The 19,413-nt window shown below is 37.4% G+C and overlaps 1 protein-coding gene and 4 gene segments (V, D, J or C); 2 read left to right on the forward strand and 3 right to left on the reverse strand.

Annotated features, from left to right (window-relative positions):
• Nucleotides 1–2,809: 2,809 nt before the first annotated feature.
• On the reverse strand, nucleotides 2,810–3,294 carry LOC121913406. The segment is given in 2 exon segments: nucleotides 2,810–3,153; nucleotides 3,246–3,294. Coding segments are annotated over 2 exon segments (393 nt in total).
• Nucleotides 3,295–3,857: 563 nt separating this feature from the next.
• Nucleotides 3,858–5,466, forward strand: LOC121913348 (the record flags this gene model as incomplete). The annotated part of the segment is given in 2 exon segments: nucleotides 3,858–3,891; nucleotides 5,147–5,466. Coding segments are annotated over 2 exon segments (354 nt in total), but the record flags the coding sequence as incomplete, so codon positions are not given.
• A 1,334-nt stretch (nucleotides 5,467–6,800) lies between these two features.
• On the reverse strand, nucleotides 6,801–13,259 carry LOC121913407 (immunoglobulin kappa light chain-like). Its single transcript, XM_042436108.1, has 3 exons — nucleotides 13,208–13,259; nucleotides 9,085–9,392; nucleotides 6,801–7,106 (listed from the first exon to the last, which is right to left on the reverse strand). The coding sequence occupies exons 1-3, from the start codon at nucleotides 13,257–13,259 to the stop codon at nucleotides 6,801–6,803; spliced, it is 666 nt and encodes a 221-aa protein (XP_042292042.1).
• Nucleotides 13,260–14,599: 1,340 nt separating this feature from the next.
• On the reverse strand, nucleotides 14,600–15,084 carry LOC121913409. The segment is given in 2 exon segments: nucleotides 14,600–14,943; nucleotides 15,036–15,084. Coding segments are annotated over 2 exon segments (393 nt in total).
• Nucleotides 15,085–15,316: 232 nt separating this feature from the next.
• On the forward strand, nucleotides 15,317–17,247 carry LOC121913410. The segment is given in 3 exon segments: nucleotides 15,317–15,324; nucleotides 15,625–15,680; nucleotides 16,928–17,247. Coding segments are annotated over 3 exon segments (384 nt in total).
• Nucleotides 17,248–19,413: the final 2,166 nt, after the last annotated feature.

Genomic DNA, 19,413 nt, shown 5'->3' on the forward strand with positions numbered 1-19,413 from the left:
GATTATTCTATCTTGTCAGTTATGAAGTTCATCCAACTTTTTTATACAGAGAGAGATGATGAGTGTGGGATGTGTCATAACATAATGTGATGAAGAGGATTTAACAGCTGAGGTGATGATGGGGCAACATGAAAGAACAGAATGTCTCTGTTTGATAGATTTTACATTTTTGAGTCGAGATGAATCTTGAATGACTAAATATTTGTTTGACTCAGTAAGAGGTTGTTGAGGTGGGAGGTGGACTGTTTGACCTTCAGGAGGAAAACTGATAGAGACACTATGAACATCATAAATCATCTGTGTGTGTGTGTGTGTGTGTGTGTGTGTGTGTGTGTGTGTGTGTGTGTGTGTGTGTGTGTGTGTGTGTGTGTTCAGTGAATTGTATCAGTCTCTGCAGTAGCTTCCAGCTGCAGCAGTCAGTTCAGTTTCTGTTCAGTCTGACTGAGGGAGGTTTTTGTACGACGCTTTTTCACTGTGTGAACACACGCTGACTGTTGATATTGTGATAACTCTGACAGTAATAAACTGCTGAATCTTCAGCCTGAACTCCACTGATGGTCAGAGTGAAGTCAGTTTTTGATCCACTGCCTGAAAAACGATCTGGAATCCCTGATGCTCGTCTGGTAGCCCAGTAAATGAGAAGTTTAGGAGCTTCTCCATCTTTTTGTTGGTACCAGGCTAAGTAGTAGTCAGAGCCATCATAGTGCACAGCAGGATTAGTTTTACATTTGATGGTTGTGGATCCTCCCAGAGCAGATGTCACTGCTGCAGGCTGAGTCACTGTGACCTGGCCTCTGGACTCTGAGGATACAGAGACAAAAACATAAAGCAGCGTCATGGTTTTGATGGTTTTGATGGTTTTGTCGGCTTCATTTCAGAGGGACGGATGTTGATAGAGGAGAGGAGTTTGATTCTCTGGACTTTACCTGTGAAGCAGCAGCAGAGGAGAGTCCAGATGAGGACGGAGATCAAAGTCATGTTTTTGATGAGGAGGATTTCTGTGGCTTCTGTTGTGATGAATGACAGCTGTCAGTCATCCAGTGTTCAACTCTCAGGACTATAAACTCTCCCAGAGCACTGGAGCATGGTGCTGCTGATGCAAAGTGGCTCTCTATGGAAATGCTCTGACTAATTAACAGAATCATCGCATTCTCAAGTGATATTTTTCTTTGCTTGCAATAATGCTGATATTTTCTTTGTTTAATTATTAAGGACATAGTCATCTAATCATATGTGTCCAAGGCAACATATAATTTAAATAATGACTGCTGTCACATGTTACTGTGTTCAATGAATCTACAGACACTGAGTTTGTCTCTGGGTATATTCACAAGGATTTTATCATTTTTTTGTCACCATTTTACACATAAATGATGATATATTTTTTAAAGCCTGTCAAAGTAAAGGATGAAAGGAGAACATTTTAACAGAAGTATTGAGTCTGTTCTACATGGTGTCTTTCACATCTGTCCAGCTGTGTACTACTACAGGAGACATGGATTACTCTGATGATGCTGTTTGATCAATGGATCAATCAACTTTCAGAGTATTGGTATGGATGTGTTTATATTCATTTTGATGTGATTTGGGCTTTTTTAGGATGTAATTTCTTCCATCTAAATGTATTACCACAAAATACATCACATCAATTAAATTTAAAATGGATATGGATCAATCAAGTTATGAGGTTAATGTACAGAATGTTTTTATGGTTTCAGCTTCTTCTCACTGACAGAAAGTTATTTTACAATGTTCCATATTTATTTCAATATATTTCTACAGAAATTAAAATCAAATTCACTTAACAGTAAAATATAGAAAATATAATGACACTCAGTTGATGTCAGAGAGCCATGTCTCTCTACAGTGAAAGGTTTTTGGTGGAGGAACCAGACTGGATGTTGGACATATGTTTCTCTGCAAATATTACATATAATTTTCCATGTAATACATAAATGTGTTTTTGTGTGTTTAAATAACCTTTGCCTTGACTTATATGAAAGATCTTCCGTTTTAATTTTAATACTTTGGTCATTTAGTTTAACTCAGACCACCTTCAGTGAACTGGTCTTTACACAATATTGTCAAACTGAAATGTGAACAGCTTGAAATGAAGAAAAGATAAAAGAAAAATAAAAAATAATTTTAAAATGATTACCAAATTTACTTTTAAATTTTGCATTTAATAGTTGACTATTATTAAGTTAAATTGAAATTAATTTCAACAATGTACATTAAAAATAAAAATGTTTTCATATCTCTGATCCACTTACTGTAATTAGTTTCTTACTGTAAGATAATATTTAGTGTGATTGATATTTTTTGGTGGTGGGAGCTGTGATTATGAAAGTTTCTGATGCTGATTTGTGTCTTCATAATTTCTCTTAAGGGGACATATTTGAGATAGATGTGATCCAGTAGGAGGCTGAGGTCAAAGGTCATGACCAAGACATTTCTTACCAGTCAGGTCAAGAAATGGGTTCATTATCATTTAAAGACATTGGATCAAACCGTAACAGGCTAAGAATGAATGATGAGAAGCTGTGATGAAGAACTTTGTTGATTTCCACAAAGACAATCATTGTCCAGAAACCGTTTTACTTAAAACGTTTTTACATATTTTCATTTATCTTAAATGCTACAATGTGCGAGTTGTTTAATCCATTTAATGAAATGTGTGTGTGTGTGTGTGTGTGTGTCTGTGTGTGTGTTCAGTGAACTGTATCAGTCTCTGCAGTAGCTTCCAGCTGCAGCAGTCAGTTCAGTTTCTGTTCAGTCTGACTGAGGGAGGTTTTTGTACGACGCTTTTTCATTGTGTGAACACAAGCTGACTGTTGATAGAGTGGAGACTCTGACAGTAATAAACTCCTGAATCTTCAGCCTGAACTCCACTGATGGTCAGAGTGAAGTCAACTCCATTCCCTGCTCCACTTCCACTGAATCTGGAGGATATTCCTGTAAATCTGTCTGATGTTTGGTAGATCAGAAGTTTAGGAGTTTCTCCAGTTTTCTGATGGTACCAGGACAGATAGTATTGTGAATCATAGTAGTGATCAACTTGTCTATTAGCTTTACAGTCAATAGAGACAGTTTGACCAATCTGCCGTGATTTGGCTGCTGGCTGAGTCAAGACAACATTTTGTCCAACAGACCCTGAGGAGAGAGAAGAAACACTGGACATGAGATGGTGAAACTCAGCTACACTCCAAATGATTTTCACATGACAGAAAAATGATTTTCCTCACCCTGAGTGAAGCAGAGGAGAGTCCAGATGAGGACGGAGATCAAAGTCATGTTTTTGATGAGGAGGAATTCTGTGGCTTCTGTTGTGATGAAGGACAGCTGTCAGTCATCCAGTGTTCAACTCTCAGGACTATAAACTCTCCCAGAGCACTGGAGCATGGTGCTGCTGATGCAAAGTGGCTCTCTATGGAAATGCTCTGACTGACTCCAACAGGGACTTGGATTACTCTGATGATGCTGTTTCATCAATGGATCAATCAATTTACCAGAGTATTGATTAACTATGTGTCAGTGATCATTTTATGTGTTTCATTTATGTTCTGTGAACAGATTGTCTTCAGAAATGTCTGTTTTGATTCATTTTACATCTACAACACTCAGTTTTAATTCAAGACATAATTTAAAATACAGTAAACATGAAACAAAATGATTAATTTTACAATAAAAAATATAAATTATTGGCCTACTGTTATATATTTTCATATCATCCATCTGTGTTTCACAGACTGAGACTGTTTTTGTAGAGTTTGTTGTGTTCAAAGTCAGAGAGCCGTGTCTCTCTACAGTGAGAGGTTTTTGTATGACGACTCAGTCAGTTTGTATCACTGTGGTTGACTTTTGGTGGAGGAACCAGACTGGATGTTGGAAGTAAGTTAAACTTTTAAAGTATTTTATTAAATCCTGAGTGATATTTAGGTTTTCCACATACGTTTTCTCTAGAAATTGAAATTTCTGATTTTACATCTTCACTTCTAATTTTTGACCAACAGTTGTCCACCAGCAACAAAAATAAGAGTTTTGTTTGTTTTTGAAGTTTAAATGATGAATCAATATATTTTAAGTGTTTGGTCCACAGTATAAATCATGTAATGTTGTAGATTCAGGCTGAAATTTGAGGACTTGTAGTTTTAGTTTAATGTGACAAAGTCAGAGAGCCGTGTCTCTCTACAGTGAGAGGTTTTTGTACGACGACTCAGTCAGTTTGTATCACTGTGGTACACGTTCGGTGGAGGAACCAGACTGGATGTTGGAAGTAAGTTTCTGCTCAAATATTAAATATCGAATCGTCAGTTAAGTTTACAATTTCTGTATCTGAACATTTGTAGTAGATATAAGTTTCCGCTGAGCTGATCTAAAACACTTTAAAGTCTCAATTTTATTGTTCATTTCTCCTCTTTAACCTTGAAGTTGAACTCAAAGCAGCTTTACTGAACTTTTCTTTACATGTTCCAGTTAGTTTGTTAAATGTGAACAGCAGAAAGATTAAAGAACAACAATCCTACTTTAAACATGTTTTTAAATTTTAATCTTTAAATCTCCAATTTGAGTGAATGTTGAGTTAAATTTATTCTGAACAGTGTGGGTGATGATAAAAAATGCTGCACATCTCTCATCATTTAAAATGACAGAAATTGTCTTTTAACCTCAGTTTGAAATATTTATTTGTTCTTAAAGATATTTGTTTCTTTAATATGTCTCAACATTTTGTGTATATTACATCTGTCTGTTAGTTTTTGCTCATAATGTCCTTTAACACTGAATCTGATTAACTGTTGCTCTTTTGATAGTTTTGTCAGTAAAGTTGTTGGTATAAATTCTAAAATTAAATCAAGGATGTCTAAGATATATTTACAAACTTTATATCTTTATTTTCAGTAAATAGTGTAAAATAAAATGCAGTAAAGAGTCATATGAGGACTCTTTCTGTGCTGATCTGCATGAGAGGTTTCTTAAAGGGAAGTGAAACAATGTGTGAGTGAGTGACTGGTGGAGCAGAAAAAACATCTGACAGAAACTCCTTAAAGGGGAAAATCCACTCTCACACAGTAAAGGTGTCCAAGTGTCTAGTGTTCGATTGACAGCTGTGTGGTCCCTGTCCTCTAATGTGATTGGTGTCTCCTAGGTGATGTCCGTCCCACCCTGACGGTGCTGCCCCCCTCCAGCGAGGAGCTGCAGCAAGGGAAGGCCACGCTCATGTGTCTGGCCAACGATGGCTTCCCCTCAGACTGGAGTTTGGCCTGGAAGGTGGATGGCAGCAGCAGCAGCAGCTTGGAGCAGAGCAGGAGCCCCGGGGTGCTGCAGAATGATGGCCGCTACAGCTGGAGCAGCACCCTGAGGCTCCCTGCAGACCAGTGGAGGAAGGTGGGCTCTGTGACCTGTGAGGCCACCCAGGGCTCCCAGACTCCAGTCTCAGAGACACTGAGGAGAGACCAGTGTTCCTAGTCCTGACCTGACTCACTGCTACTGCTTTTACTCTGCTACTGCTCTCACTCTGATCTCTGCAACTATCTCTCTCTTTTATTTCACATGTTTCAGTAACAATATTTACTTGCTTGTTGTAATGTTTCAATATAATTTCAGTATTTCCAGACAATAAAGATCTGTTCATCAAATCACTTGTTTTCATCTTTATTATTATAAACGTGTCTTAATTATTTTCTCTTAATGGTAACAGTAATGATATTAAATCCTGATAAAAACTGAGTTATAAATGTTTCAACTGCTCTATGAAGACTTCAGAAGGAAAATGTAAGATCACATAATGTATTGATTCATATACTGTATATTAGGAAAATATTTACACTCAAACAACACTCTTAGATATTATATGATTAATGCTACACAGTCATGGTGGTAGTAAGTCCATAATTTGTTTTCATAGTTTACAGTAAAGTCATAATAATTGTAGAAAATGCTTTGCTGGAGTCACTTCAGATTTGTCTGTAATAATTAGTAATTGAGTAATTTTAATGAAAAATCCTCCAATCATCTTATGTTACTGAAGTGTGTCAGTGCAAAGAGTATAATATTTTTATTTTTCAGATGTATTAAAAGCATATACATAATCTTTTAAACAAAATTACAAAACCCTCAGAAATATATTCTAATTCTGAAATAAAAAGCAAAATATCATCAGCATAAAGAGATATAAAATGAGTGTGATCTGACATTTTAACTCTGGACATTTATACAAACTGCTTCTGCTGAAGAGCTGAAACACAAAGACAAATGAAAGAGATGAAAAAGGGAAAAAATTGAAGTATTAATTAATTACATAATCAATTAAATGTTTATTTGGTTTATATTATAAATACTTGCTGCTGGAATAAAAACATGCAAAATGACAAATATATGTCACATGACATGATTAGTAATTTTACAACACAAATGATAATAAATATTATCATGATAACATTTTGTAATTTATTTCTAAAAAAATGTGGATGTTTGAATATTTATGAAAAATAGTAAGAGATGAAATAAATAAATAAATAATAATAGTTTTAGTGTTCATGTGTTGTAGTCAGTAGATTAAACTTATTAAATAATTGAAATCATACTTCAACAGAGGTTAGATTTGATGTTCAGCCAAATGTTTCATATTCTGTATTAATGAAAGTATTTAAAATAAATCTTTTTTTTTGTAAAATACAGAATATTTAGTCTTAAAATGTTGAAAATTACATTATTAAAACCTCTATTGTTTTTGTTTGAGTGCAGCTGTTGAGTCAGATCAGTTCCTCTTCAGCTGAGGGAGGTTTTTGTACGACGTTGTATCACTGTGTGAACGGGCTGCTGTAACTCTGCTGACAGTAATAAACTCCTGAATCTTCAGCCTGAACTCCACTGATGGTCAGAGTGTAGTCAGTCCCATATCCACTTCCACTAAAACGATCTGAAACTCCAGGCTGAAGGTTTGTAGCCCAATAAATCAGGAGTTTAGGAGCTTCTCCAGATTTCTGACGGTACCAGCTGAGGAGGCTATCAACATTTGAACTGGTTTTACATTTGATGGAGACAGTCTGTCCTGGAACAACAGACTGAGATCCAGGAGACTGAGTCACAGTGATTTGTCCTGATGAACCTGGAAAACATGAAAAAGAGGAGAAGGGTTATTGAGACAAATCCAGCTTGGAGAAAGATGATCAACATGAAAACAGAAGAGTATCATTTCTTGAACATGGAGAATAGATGGAAGAAGGTAAATGCTGCTTGTTTCAGTGTTTCTCCATCACAGCAGAACATCATTGTGGTGAACCTGGTTGCATCCTGAAGCAAAGTTTTCACAAGAGAGTCTCACCCTGAACAAGGAGCCCCAAGGTGGCCAGCAGTAGAGTCAGTGACATCATCATTGTGCTGCCGGTGTGTCAGTGGCTCTGAAAGGTCTGGACAGCCACTGATCAAGACTGGCCTCTTAACGGCTGGGAGCAGATAGGCAGGACAGATATGCAAACACACAGAGTCAGTGAACTGTAGCTGTCCTCAACATATCATGCTGTTTCCTCCTCACTGCTGGGAGAACTCACTGTAATTTGTAGCTGATACATCAGATTTTTACATTGTACATACTGTAAATAATTAGATGTAGATATCTCACAAACTCCATGACTCATGTAACAGCATGGTTAAAGCAATGCTGTTTGCACCTAACTGTGTCCAAAACAGTATGTATGTTTTTCACCAAGACAAACAGTTCTAGTGTAGAGCCGGATGTCTTTGCATCAGGGGAGAGGCTACAGGTCATATCTGAATACAAGTAACTTGGTGTTTTGATTGACTCCAAACTTTCATTCAAGGCTCAGGTGAAAAAGGTCTGTAACCGGGTCAAATTCAATCTTTCAAATTTCAGGTTCATGCGAGATTATATGTCAACAGAGGCAGCTAAGATGTACATGCATTCCATGGTCATTTCCCATATCATTTACTGTTTAACGACCTGGTTGCAGGCTGGCAACACTACTCTAAAACCAATAGAGTCTTTGTATAAACGAACACTTCCTTGACAAGAAACCAGTACATTTTCATCGTTGCCCAATCTTAAAAAAATATAACTTGTTGAGTTGGGAAAACTCGAGTAAATATGTAGATGTTTGTCTTATGTACCAGATTATATATGGTTTGACCTCTCCTCCGCTCAGACAGTTTGTCAACATAAGAACAACTGCATATGGGTTCACAAGAGGTGCAGCAAGAGGGGATTGCATCATCCCACTCAGAAAAAGTACTTTCAGTCGGTCTGCATTCTCTGTTAAAGCCGCACTAGAATGGAACTCCATCCCAGCAACTATTAGAGAACTGGACACGTATAGTTCATTGAGAGCTCATTTAAAGAAATTGTTAATTAGTACTCAGCTCTGTCAGCACTAAGACTCGCACCTTGCTGTCCTATATAAGCCCTATATAAGCTGACTTTCTTATTAGGAGGTGGAGGGGTTGTAACGTTGGCAGAAAGTTGGAAATCATCACAGAGCACGGTTCCTTGCCAGTTTTATTTTATTTTTTATTTTAACTCAAATCATGACCTTTCCCTAACCCTAACCAAGTGGGTTTTGTGCCTAAACCTAACCAGACCTTAACCACCGTGTTGTCACACCATAAAATATGATTTTTTTAACAGTGACTGCTGTGATACTGCACGTTGAAAAATGACACTAAAGGGGTACCCAGTGCGTTAAAAAGTGAGGCTACGGGGTCCTGACCAAGCTTCCATATGTGACGAGTTGGGAGTGAGAACGTGTTGGAGATGCTGATGCATTTCCTAACGGAAGAAACCAGGAGTCCAAAAAAATCTAAAGAGGAGAAGAGAAACAAGTCCTCCATGTCTAATAAACATTTGTAATTATATTTGTATTGATATATATTTACATTTATGATGGAAGATAGTGAACGATCTGTATATACTTGTTAAAGAACTACTGGTGTGTGTGTGTGTGTGTGTGTGTGTGTGTGTTCAGTGAACTGTATCAGTCTCTGCAGTAGCTTCCAGCTGCAGCAGTCAGTTCAGTTTCCGTTCAGTCTGACTGAGGGAGGTTTTTGTACGACGCTTTTTCACTGTGTGAACACATTCTGACTGTTGATATAGTGACGACTCTGACAGTAATAAACTGCTGCATCTTCAGCCTGAACTCCACTGATGGTCAGAGTGAAGTCAGTGCCGTATCCACTTCCACTAAAACGATCTGAAACTCCAGGCTGAAGGTTTGTAGCTGCATAAATCAGGAGTTTAGGAGCTTCTCCAGGTTTTTGAAGGTACCAGTGGAGGTTGCTATAAGCATTTGAACTGGTTTTACATCTGATGGAGACAGTCTGTCCTGGAACAACAGACTGAGATCCAGGAGACTGAGTCACAGTGATTTGTCCTGATGAACCTGGAAAACATGAAAAAGAGGAGAAGGGTTATTGAGACAAATCCAGCTTGGAGAAAGATGATCAACATGAAAACAGAAGAGTATCATTTCTTTAACATGGAGAATAGATGGAAGAAGGTAAATGCTGCTTGTTTCAGTGTTTCTCCATCACAGCAGAACATCATTGTGGTGAACCTGGTTGCATCCTGAAGCAAAGTTTTCACTAGAGAGTCTCACCCTGAACAAGGAGCCCCAGGGTGGCCAGCAGTAGAGTCAGTGACATCATCATTGTGCTGCCGGCGTGTCAGTGGCTCTGAAAGGTCTGGACAGCCACTGATCAACACTGGCCTCTTAACGGCTGGAAGCAGAGAGGCAGGACAGATATGCAAACACACAGAGTCAGTGAACTGTAGCTGTCCTCAACATATCATGCTGTTTCCTCCTCACTGCTGGGAGAACTCAACATTTACATCATCCATAACATAAAGGAGTGACAATCTGAGGGAGAGAACTTCATTTGATTTCCATCAAGCGGTTAGAAAGACTGATGTGAATTCTGTAATCTAAGAATTTTGAGGCTTATTATAAAAAATTGTTTTCAGTTCATCATTTTGTCTATTGTGTATCTTGTTTTTTCCAAAGTACAAAATGTGAAACTACTCGTGTGAAAGTCCTCAAAATCACCACATAGATAAATAAACAGTTTATAGATAAATTTAGGAGTTTTCCTCATTAAAATCTATCAAATACACTCAACATTATTATTATTGGTTTTGATCTTAACAAACCTTGAGCTGAATAATGCAACGATGTACAAAAATATAATAACATAGAAGTCATATCAGCCCGACCCTCCCTCCATCCCTCCCATTCCCACCCATCCCTTCCAGCCTGGTCGCCAGAATAAAACGTTGGCAGTTTACGTTTCTGCAAACCACAGAAACGTTGAACATCTACATTTCAACATGTGTAATACATAGCATATTAACATTTCAACAATATGTATCATCTCAACATTTCTAAAGTGACGTAGTTCACATGTGATTTATATGAGCTGATCTTTCCTATTATTAGGAGGAGGAGGGGTTGGTGGATGGTTAGTAAGTTTCTTGGCAGCAAGTTGGAAATCAGCAGAGACCACGGTTCGAGACCACCTCGAAACCAATGTCTGCTTCCAGTTTCAACCGACAAAAGCAGGTGTTTTTAGTAAGACATCAGGACATTTGCAGCCGTTTTTCTGGTGAGAAAACTGGCTTTTTTTTAGTGAGACATCGGCCGTTTTTATTTTATTTTTTATTTTTATTTCAACCCAAACCATGATCTTTCCCTAACTCTAACCAAGTGGTCTTTGTGCCTAAACCTAACCAGACCTTAACCACAGCGTTGTCACACCATAAAACATCATTATTCAACGGGTAGAAATGTTAATATGCTACGTTTGTAGAAGTGTTGATATGATACGTATTACGCGTGTTGTAATGTATATATTCAACATTTCTGTGGTTTGCAGAAACGTTCAATGCCAACGTTTTCTTCTGGCGATTGGGTTGCCCCTTCAGGTCCAACTCCTAATTACTTCAGGATATGTACCTATACAAAGAGAGAGGGATAAGTTACAACAGTTCAGACTATTAAGAAGAAACAAAAAAACAGTATAGTTGCAGAGAGGGAATTGATAACAGCTCTTGTGTATCAGTTTAGTTAAAAGAGTGGGATAGAGCAATAAACAAATAAATAAATATAAATTAAAAAAAGGAAACAAAAAAATTGACTCACACATGACAGTTGGATTCAATACTTATGTTGAATGTTAGAAAACCTCCCCAAATCTTTTTAAACTCTCCAGGCTTTCCCTTCAAGTTACACATTATCTTTTCATTTGGTAGACACGATGCTAATTCATCAGTCCATCTGGCAGATGTAGGTGGATGTTCATCTTTCCATTGCATAGCTATACATTTGTTGGCTATGATGAGGGCAATTCTAATAAATTTGAGGTTGTTTTTATTGACTTCTATCATGGAGGTATCACCCAATAGAATTATTCTTGGTTCTGTGGGGATGGTTGTTCCTATGATGTCACTTAGCTCATTAACTATAGAGATCCAGGATGTATTTAGACATGGGCAGGACCAGAACATATGTATCAGTGTTCCTGTTCCAGTTTTACATCTTGAGCAGAACTCAGAATACTGAGGTTTTATTCTGTGCAACCTGTCAGGGGTGTAGTATATTCTATGAATGAGACTGTATTGTATAATTTTATGTCTACTGTTAAAAGAGAAATACTGACTACCAATACACAGTGATTCCCATTCCGCTTCTTCAAAATTACACTCAAGGTCTTCTTCCCATTTGCGTTTCACTCCTAACAATTCCCACCCTATGATTTGATAAATTCCTGGGTAAGTATAGGATATAAACCCTCTTACTCCTGAATACACTTTTAAGAGAGCCAGTCTGAATGTGGGATGGAGCTGGTGAAGCAAAGAAGAAACTGATTCTAGGACAGACATGAAGACATCTATCAAGACAGACAACAGGAAAAATGATTCCAACATTCATATTGATCTGTGATATCTTTGACATCAGGGAAATACTGGAGTTGTAACTATTTTATCGCAGTTTATTGAAATGTGGATTCCAAAGGATGTAGGAAGGACGATGACAGGAAGCTTGTAGACAGATTGTGGGATTGACTGGTGTAATGCTGTACTGATGTGCTGCTGAATAATAAAGGTTGTTTTACACCTCTCTGTCTGAGTGTGTATATTTACACCAGCAGATGTTTGTGCTTCATCTGTTGGAGCTCAGAGGATCATAATGTAAGTTATCTGCAACTTTTCAAACAATAATCTTCATGTAGCTGCGATTCACAAACTGTAGACACCATGAGAGCTTTGATCAGTCTGCAGCTGCTTCCACATGTTCAGTGTTCTCACTGAATATCTGCTCTTCCAGTGGATCTTTTTCTCTTCATTAATGCTGCAACAATTATATTATCCTCATCTAACAGATCCACTACTGCCAGTCCAAACTTTCTCTTCAGCAGCGTTGTTACTGCTCTGTATAACAAAGTGAATATGAGAGAAAGTAAACACAGCTAGAACAGGTAACAGGTAGAGTCTACACAGAACTGTCAATCACCTGCTGAGCTGTGGAGACACCTTGATACAGAAGATTATTTCAAGCTTTAAGGAATCTGATGTTCTCAAAGTATAACTTCATATCACATTTCATATGTTTTAATAAAGGAACAAAATACCTGTTTCGCCTCTTTTTTCATTTACTTCAATGTAACTAATTTGTTTCCTTCAGTTTCTATCAGGTCATCAGTACAAAGTTGTTACTGTGTTTGTACCACTGTGAGACCAATCATGAAAAATATTGTGATTATTATCTGAGATAGATTCATATTTGTTATTACAGACATATGAATCAATTGTCTAATGGTTTAATCTGAAAGTTGTATGTGTGTGTGTGTGTTTGATCCACTGCCTGTAAAACGATCTGGAATCCCTGATGCTCGAGTGGTAGCACCGTAAATGAGAAGTTTAGGAGCTTCTCCATCTTTCTGTTGGTACCAGGCTAAAAGGTGGTATGGGCTACTATAATAAACATCCTGACTGGTCCTACAGCTGATGGTTGTGGAGCCTCCCAGAGCAGATCTCACTGCTGCAGGCTGAGTCACTGTGACCTGGCCTCTGGACTCTGAGGATACAGAGACAAAAAATTAAAGCAGCGTCATGGTTTTGATGGTTTTGATGGTTTTGTCGGCTTCATGTCAGAGGGACGGATGTTCATAGAGGAGAGGAGTTTGATTCTCTGGACTTTACCTGTGAAGCAGCAGCAGAGGAGAGTCCAGATGAGGACGGAGATCAAAGTCATGTTTTTGATGAGGAGGATTTCTGTGGCTTCTGTTGTGATGAAGGACAGCTGTCAGTCATCCAGTGTTCAACTCTCAGGACTATAAACTCTCCCAGAGCACTGGAGCATGGTGCTGCTGATGCAAAGTGGCTCTCTATGGAAATGCTCTGACTGATTAACAGAATCATCACATTCTCAAGTGATATTTTTCTTTGCTTGCAATAATGCTGATATTCTCTTTATGTTAAATTATTAAGGACATAGTCATCTAATCATATGTGTCCAAGGCAACATATAATTTGAAGAATGACTGCTGTCACATGTTACTGTGTTCAATGAATCTACAGACACTGAGTTTGTCTCTGGGTATATTCACAGGGATTTTATCATTTTTTTGTCACCATTTTACACATAAATAATGATTTTTTTTTTTTAACACCTGTCAAAGTAAAGGATGAAAGGAGAACATTTTAACAGAAGTATTGAGTCTGTTCTACATGGTGTCTTTCACATCTGTCCAGCTGTGTACTACTACAGGAGACATAACTCAGACCACCTTCAATGAACTGGTCTTTACACATTATTGTCAAACTGAAATGTGAACAGCTTGAAATGAAGAAAAGATAAAAGAAAAATAAAAAATAATTTTAAAATGATTACCAAATTTCCTTTCACATTTTGCATTTAATAGTTAAGTATTATTAAGTTAAATTGAAATTAATTTCAACAATGTACATTAAAAATAAAAATGTTTTCATATCTCCGATCCACTAACTGTAATTAGTTTCTTACTGTAAGATAATATTTAGTGTGATTTATATTTTTTGGTGGTGGGAGCTGTGATTATGAAAGTTTCTGATGCTGATCTGTGTCTTCATATTTTCTGTTAACAGGATATAATTGAGATAGATGTGATCCAGTAGGAGGCTGAGGTCAAAGGTCATGACCAAGACATTTCTTACCAGTCAGGTCAAGAAATGGGTTCATTATCATTTAAAGACATTGGATGAAACCGTAACAGGCTAAGAATGAATGATGAGTAGCTGTGATGAAGAACTTTGTTGATTTCCACAAAGACAATCATTGTCCAGAAACCGTTTTACTTAAAAGGTTTTTACATATTTTCATTTATCTTAAAAGCTACAATGTGCCAGTTGTTTAATCCATTTAATGAAATGTGTGTGTGTGTGTGTGTGTGTGTGTGTGTGTGTGTGTGTGTGTGTGTGTGTGTGTGTGTGTGTGTTTGTGTGTGTGTGTGTGTGTTCAGTGAACTGTATCAGTCTCTGCAGTAGCTTCCAGCTGCAGCAGTCAGTTCAGTTTCTGTTCAGTCTGACTGAGGGAGGTTTTTGTACGACGCTTTTTCACTGTGTGAACACAAGCTGACTGTTGATATTGTGATAACTCTGACAGTAATAAACTCCTAAATCTTCAGCCTGAACTCCACTGATGGTCAGAGTGAAGTCAACTCCATTCCCTGCTCCACTTCCACTGAATCTGGAGGAGATTCCTGTAACTCTGTCTGATGTTAGGTAGATCAGAAGTTTAGGAGCTTCTCCAGTTTTCTGATGGTACCAGGACAGATAGTATTGTGAACCAGAGTATTGAGCAACTTGTCTATTAGCCTTACAGTCAATAGAGACAGTTTGACCAAGCTGCAGTGATTTGGCTGCTGGCTGAGTCACCACAACATTTTGTCCAACAGACCCTGAGGAGAGAGAAGAAACACTGGACATGAGATGGTGAAACTCAGCTACACTCCAAATGATTTTCACATGACAGAAAAATGATTTTCCTCACCCTGAGTGAAGCAGAGGAGAGTCCAGATGAGGACGGAGATCAAAGTCATGTTTTTGATGAGGAGGAATTCTGTGGCTTCTGTTGTGATGAAGGACAGCTGTCAGTCATCCAGTGTTCAACTCTCAGGACTATAAACTCTCCCAGAGCACTGGAGCATGGTGCTGCTGATGCAAAGTGGCTCTCTATGGAAATGCTCTGACTGACTCCAACAGGGACTTGGATTACTCTGATGATGCTGTTTAATCAATGGATCAATCAATTTACCAGAATATTGATTACCTATGTGTCAGTGATCATTTTATGTGTTTCATTTATGTTCTGTGAACAGATTGTCTTCAGAAATGTCTGTTTTGATTCATTTTACATCTACAACACTCAGTTTTAATTCAATACATAATTTAAAATACAGTAAACATGAAACAAATTTATTAATTTTAGAATAAAAATATAAATTATTGGCCCACTGTTATATATTTTCATATCATCCAGCTGTGTTTCACAGACTGAGGCTGTTTTTGTAGAGTTCGTTGTGTTCAAAGTCAGAGAGCCGTGTCTCTCTACAGTGAGAGGTTTTTGTACGACGACTCAGTCAGTTTGTATCACTGTGGAACACGTTCGGTGGAGGAACCAGACTGGATGTTGGAAGTAAGTTAAACTTTTAAAGTATTTTATTAAATCCTGAGTGATATTTAGGTTTTTGCAAATATGTTTTCTCTAGAAATTGAAATTTCTGATTTTACATCTTCACTTCTAATTTTTGACCAACAATTGTCCACCAGAAACAAAAATAAGAGTTTTGTGTTTGAAATTTAAATGATGAATCAATATATTTTACGTGTTTAGTCCACAGTAGAAATCATGTAATGTTTTAGATTCAGGCTGAAATTTGAGGACGTGTAGTTTTAGTTTAATGTGACAAAGTCAGAGAGCCGTGTCTCTCTACAGTGAGAGGTTTTTGTACGACGACTCAGTCAGTTTGTATCACTGTGGTTGACTTTTGGTGGAGGAACCAGACTGGATGTTGGAAGTAAGTTTCTGCTCAAATATTAAATATCGAATCATCAGTTAAGTTTATAATTTCTGTGTCTGAACATTTGTAGTCGATATAAGTTTCCGCTGAGCTGATCTAAAACACTTTAAAGTCTCAATTTTATTGTTCATTTCTCCTCTTTAACCTTGAAGTTGAACTCAAAGCAGCTTTACTGAACTTTTCTTTACATGTTCCAGTTAGTTTGTTAAATGTGAACAGCAGAAAGATTAAAGAACAACAATCCTACTTTTAAACATGTTTTTAAATTTTAATCTTTAAATCTCCAATTTGAGTGAAAGTTTAGTTAAATTTATTCTGAACAGTGTGGGTGATGATAACGTGAACATCTCTCATCATTTAAAATGACAGAAATTGTCTTTTAACCTCAGTTTGAAATATTTCTTTGTTCTTCAAGATATTTGTTTCTTTAATATGTCTCAACATGTTGTGTATATTACGGCTGTCTGTTAGTTTTTTCTCATAATGTCCTTTAACACTGAATCTGATTAACTGTTGCTCTTTTGATAGTTTTGTCAGTAAAGTTGTTGGTATAAATTCTAAAATTAAATCAAGGATGTCTAAGATGTATTTACAAACTTTAAGTCCTTATTTTAAGTAATAGTGTAAAATAAAATGCAGTAAAGAGTCATATGAGGACTCTTTCTGTGCTGATCTGCATGAGAGGTTTCTTAAAGGGAAGTGAAACAATGTGTGAGTGAGTGACTGGTGGAGCAGAAAAAACATCTGACAGAAACTCCTTAAAGGGGAAAATCCACTCTCACACAGTAAAGGTGTCCAAGTGTCTGGTGTTTGATTGACAGCTGTGTGGTCCCTGTCCTCTAATGTGATTGGTGTCTCCTAGGTGATGTCCGTCCCACCCTGACGGTGCTGCCCCCCTCCAGCGAGGAGCTGCAGCAGGGGAAGGCCACGCTCATGTGTCTGGCCAACGATGGCTTCCCCTCAGACTGGAGTTTGGCCTGGAAGGTGGATGGCAGCAGCAGCAGCAGCTTGGAGCAGAGCAGGAGCCCCGGGGTGCTGCAGAAGGACGGCCGCTACAGCTGGAGCAGCACCCTGAGGCTCCCTGCAGACCAGTGGAGGAAGGTGGTCTCTGTGACCTGTGAGGCCACCCAGGGCTCCCAGACTCCAGTCTCAGAGACACTGAGGAGAGACCAGTGTTCCTAGTCCTGACCTGACTCACTGCTACTGCTTTTACTCTGCTACTGCTCTCACTCTGATCTCTGCAACTATCTCTCTCTTTTATTTCACATGTTTCAGTAATAATATTTACTTGCTTGTTGTAATGTTTCAATATAATTTCAGTATTTCCAGACAATAAAGATCTGTTCATCAAATCACTTGTTTTCATCTTTATTATTATAAAAGTGTCTTAATTATTTTCTCTTAATGGTAACAGTAATGATATTAAATCCTGATAAAATCTGAGTTATAAATGTTTCAACTGCTCTATGAAGACTTCAGAAGGAAAATGTAAGATCACATAATGTATTGATTCACATACTGTATATTAGGAAAGTATTTACACTCAAACAACACTCTTAGATATTATGTGATTAATGCTACACAGTCATGGTGGTAGTAAGTATATAATTTGTTTTCATAGTTTACAGTAAAGTGATAATAATTGTAGAAAATGCTTTGCTGGAGTCACTTCAGATTTGTCTGTAATAATTAGTAATTGAGTAATTTTAATGAAAAATCCTCCAATCATCTTATTTTACTGAAGTGTGTCAGTGCAAAGAGTCTAATATTTTTATTTTTTCAGATGTATTAAAAGCATATACATAATCTTTTAAACAAAATCACAAAACCCTCAGAAATATGTTCTAATTCTGAAATAAAAAGCAAAATATCATCAGCATAAAGAGATATAAAATGAGTGTGATCTGACATTTTAACCCTGGACATTTTTACAAACTGCTTCTGCTGAAGAGTTGAAACACAAAGACAAATGAAAGAGTTGAAAAAGGGAAAGAATTCAAGTATTAATTAATTACATAATCAATTTAATGTTTTTGGTTTATATTATAAATACTTGCTGCTGGAATAAAAACATGCAAAATGACAAATATATGTCACATGACATGATTAGTAATTTTACAACACAAATGATAATAAATATTATCATGATAACATTTTGTAATTTATTTCTAAAACATTGTATGTTTGAGTATCTATGGAAAATAGTAAGAGATTAAATAAATAAATAAATAATAATAGTTTTAGTGTTCATGTGTTGTAGTCAGTAGATTAAACTTTTTAAAGAATTGAAATCATACTTCAACAGAGGTTAGATTTGATGTTCAGCCAAATGTTTCATATTCTGTATTAATGAAAGCATTTAAAATAAATCTTTTTTTTGTTAAATACAAAATATTTAGTGTTAAAATGTTCAAATTAAATTTTTAAAACCTCTGTTGTTTTTGTTTGAGTGCAGCTGTTGAGTCAGATCAGTTCCTCTTCAGCTGAGGGAGGTTTTTGTATGATGTTGTATCACTGTGTGAGTGGCCAGCTGTTATCCTGCTGACAGTAATAAACTCCTGAATCTTCAGCCTGAACTCCACTGATGGTCAGAGTGAAGTCAGTGCCGTATCCACTTCCACTAAAACGATCTGAAACTCCAGGCTGAAGGGTTGAGGCATATCTAATCAGGAGTTTAGGAGCTTCTCCAGATTTCTGAAGGTACCACTGGAGGTTGTTACCAACATATGAACTGGTTTTACATCTGATGGAGACAGTCTGTCCTGGAACAACAGACTGAGATCCAGGAGACTGAGTTACAGTGATTTGTCCTGATGAACCTGGAAAACATGAAAAGAGGAGAAGGGTTATTGAGACAAATCCAGCTTGGAGAAAGATGATCAACATGAAAACAGAAGAGTATCATTTCTTTAACATGGAGAATAGATGGAAGAAGGTAAATGCTGCTTGTTTCAGTGTTTCTCCATCACAGCAGAACATCATTGTGGAGAACCTGGTTGCATCCTGAAGCAAAGTTTTCACAAGAGAGTCTCACCCTGAACTAGGAGCCCCAGGGTGGCCAGCAGTAGAGTCAGTGACATCATCATTGTGCTGCTGGCGGCGTGTCAGTGGCTCTGAAAGGTCTGGACAGCCACTGATCAACACTGGCCTCTTAACGGCTGGGAGCAGATAGGCAGGACAGATATGCAAACACACAGAGTCAGTGAACTGTAGCTGTCCTCAACATATCATGCTGTTTCCTCCTCACTGCTGGGAGAACTCAACATTTACATCATCCATAATATAAAGGAGTGACAATCTGTGGGACAGAATTTCATTAAGCAGTTAGAAAGACTGATGTGAAATGTG

This window comes from Thunnus maccoyii, chromosome 15, assembly GCF_910596095.1.
Source record: "Thunnus maccoyii chromosome 15, fThuMac1.1, whole genome shotgun sequence".
NCBI classification, from domain to species: domain Eukaryota; kingdom Metazoa; phylum Chordata; class Actinopteri; order Scombriformes; family Scombridae; genus Thunnus; species Thunnus maccoyii.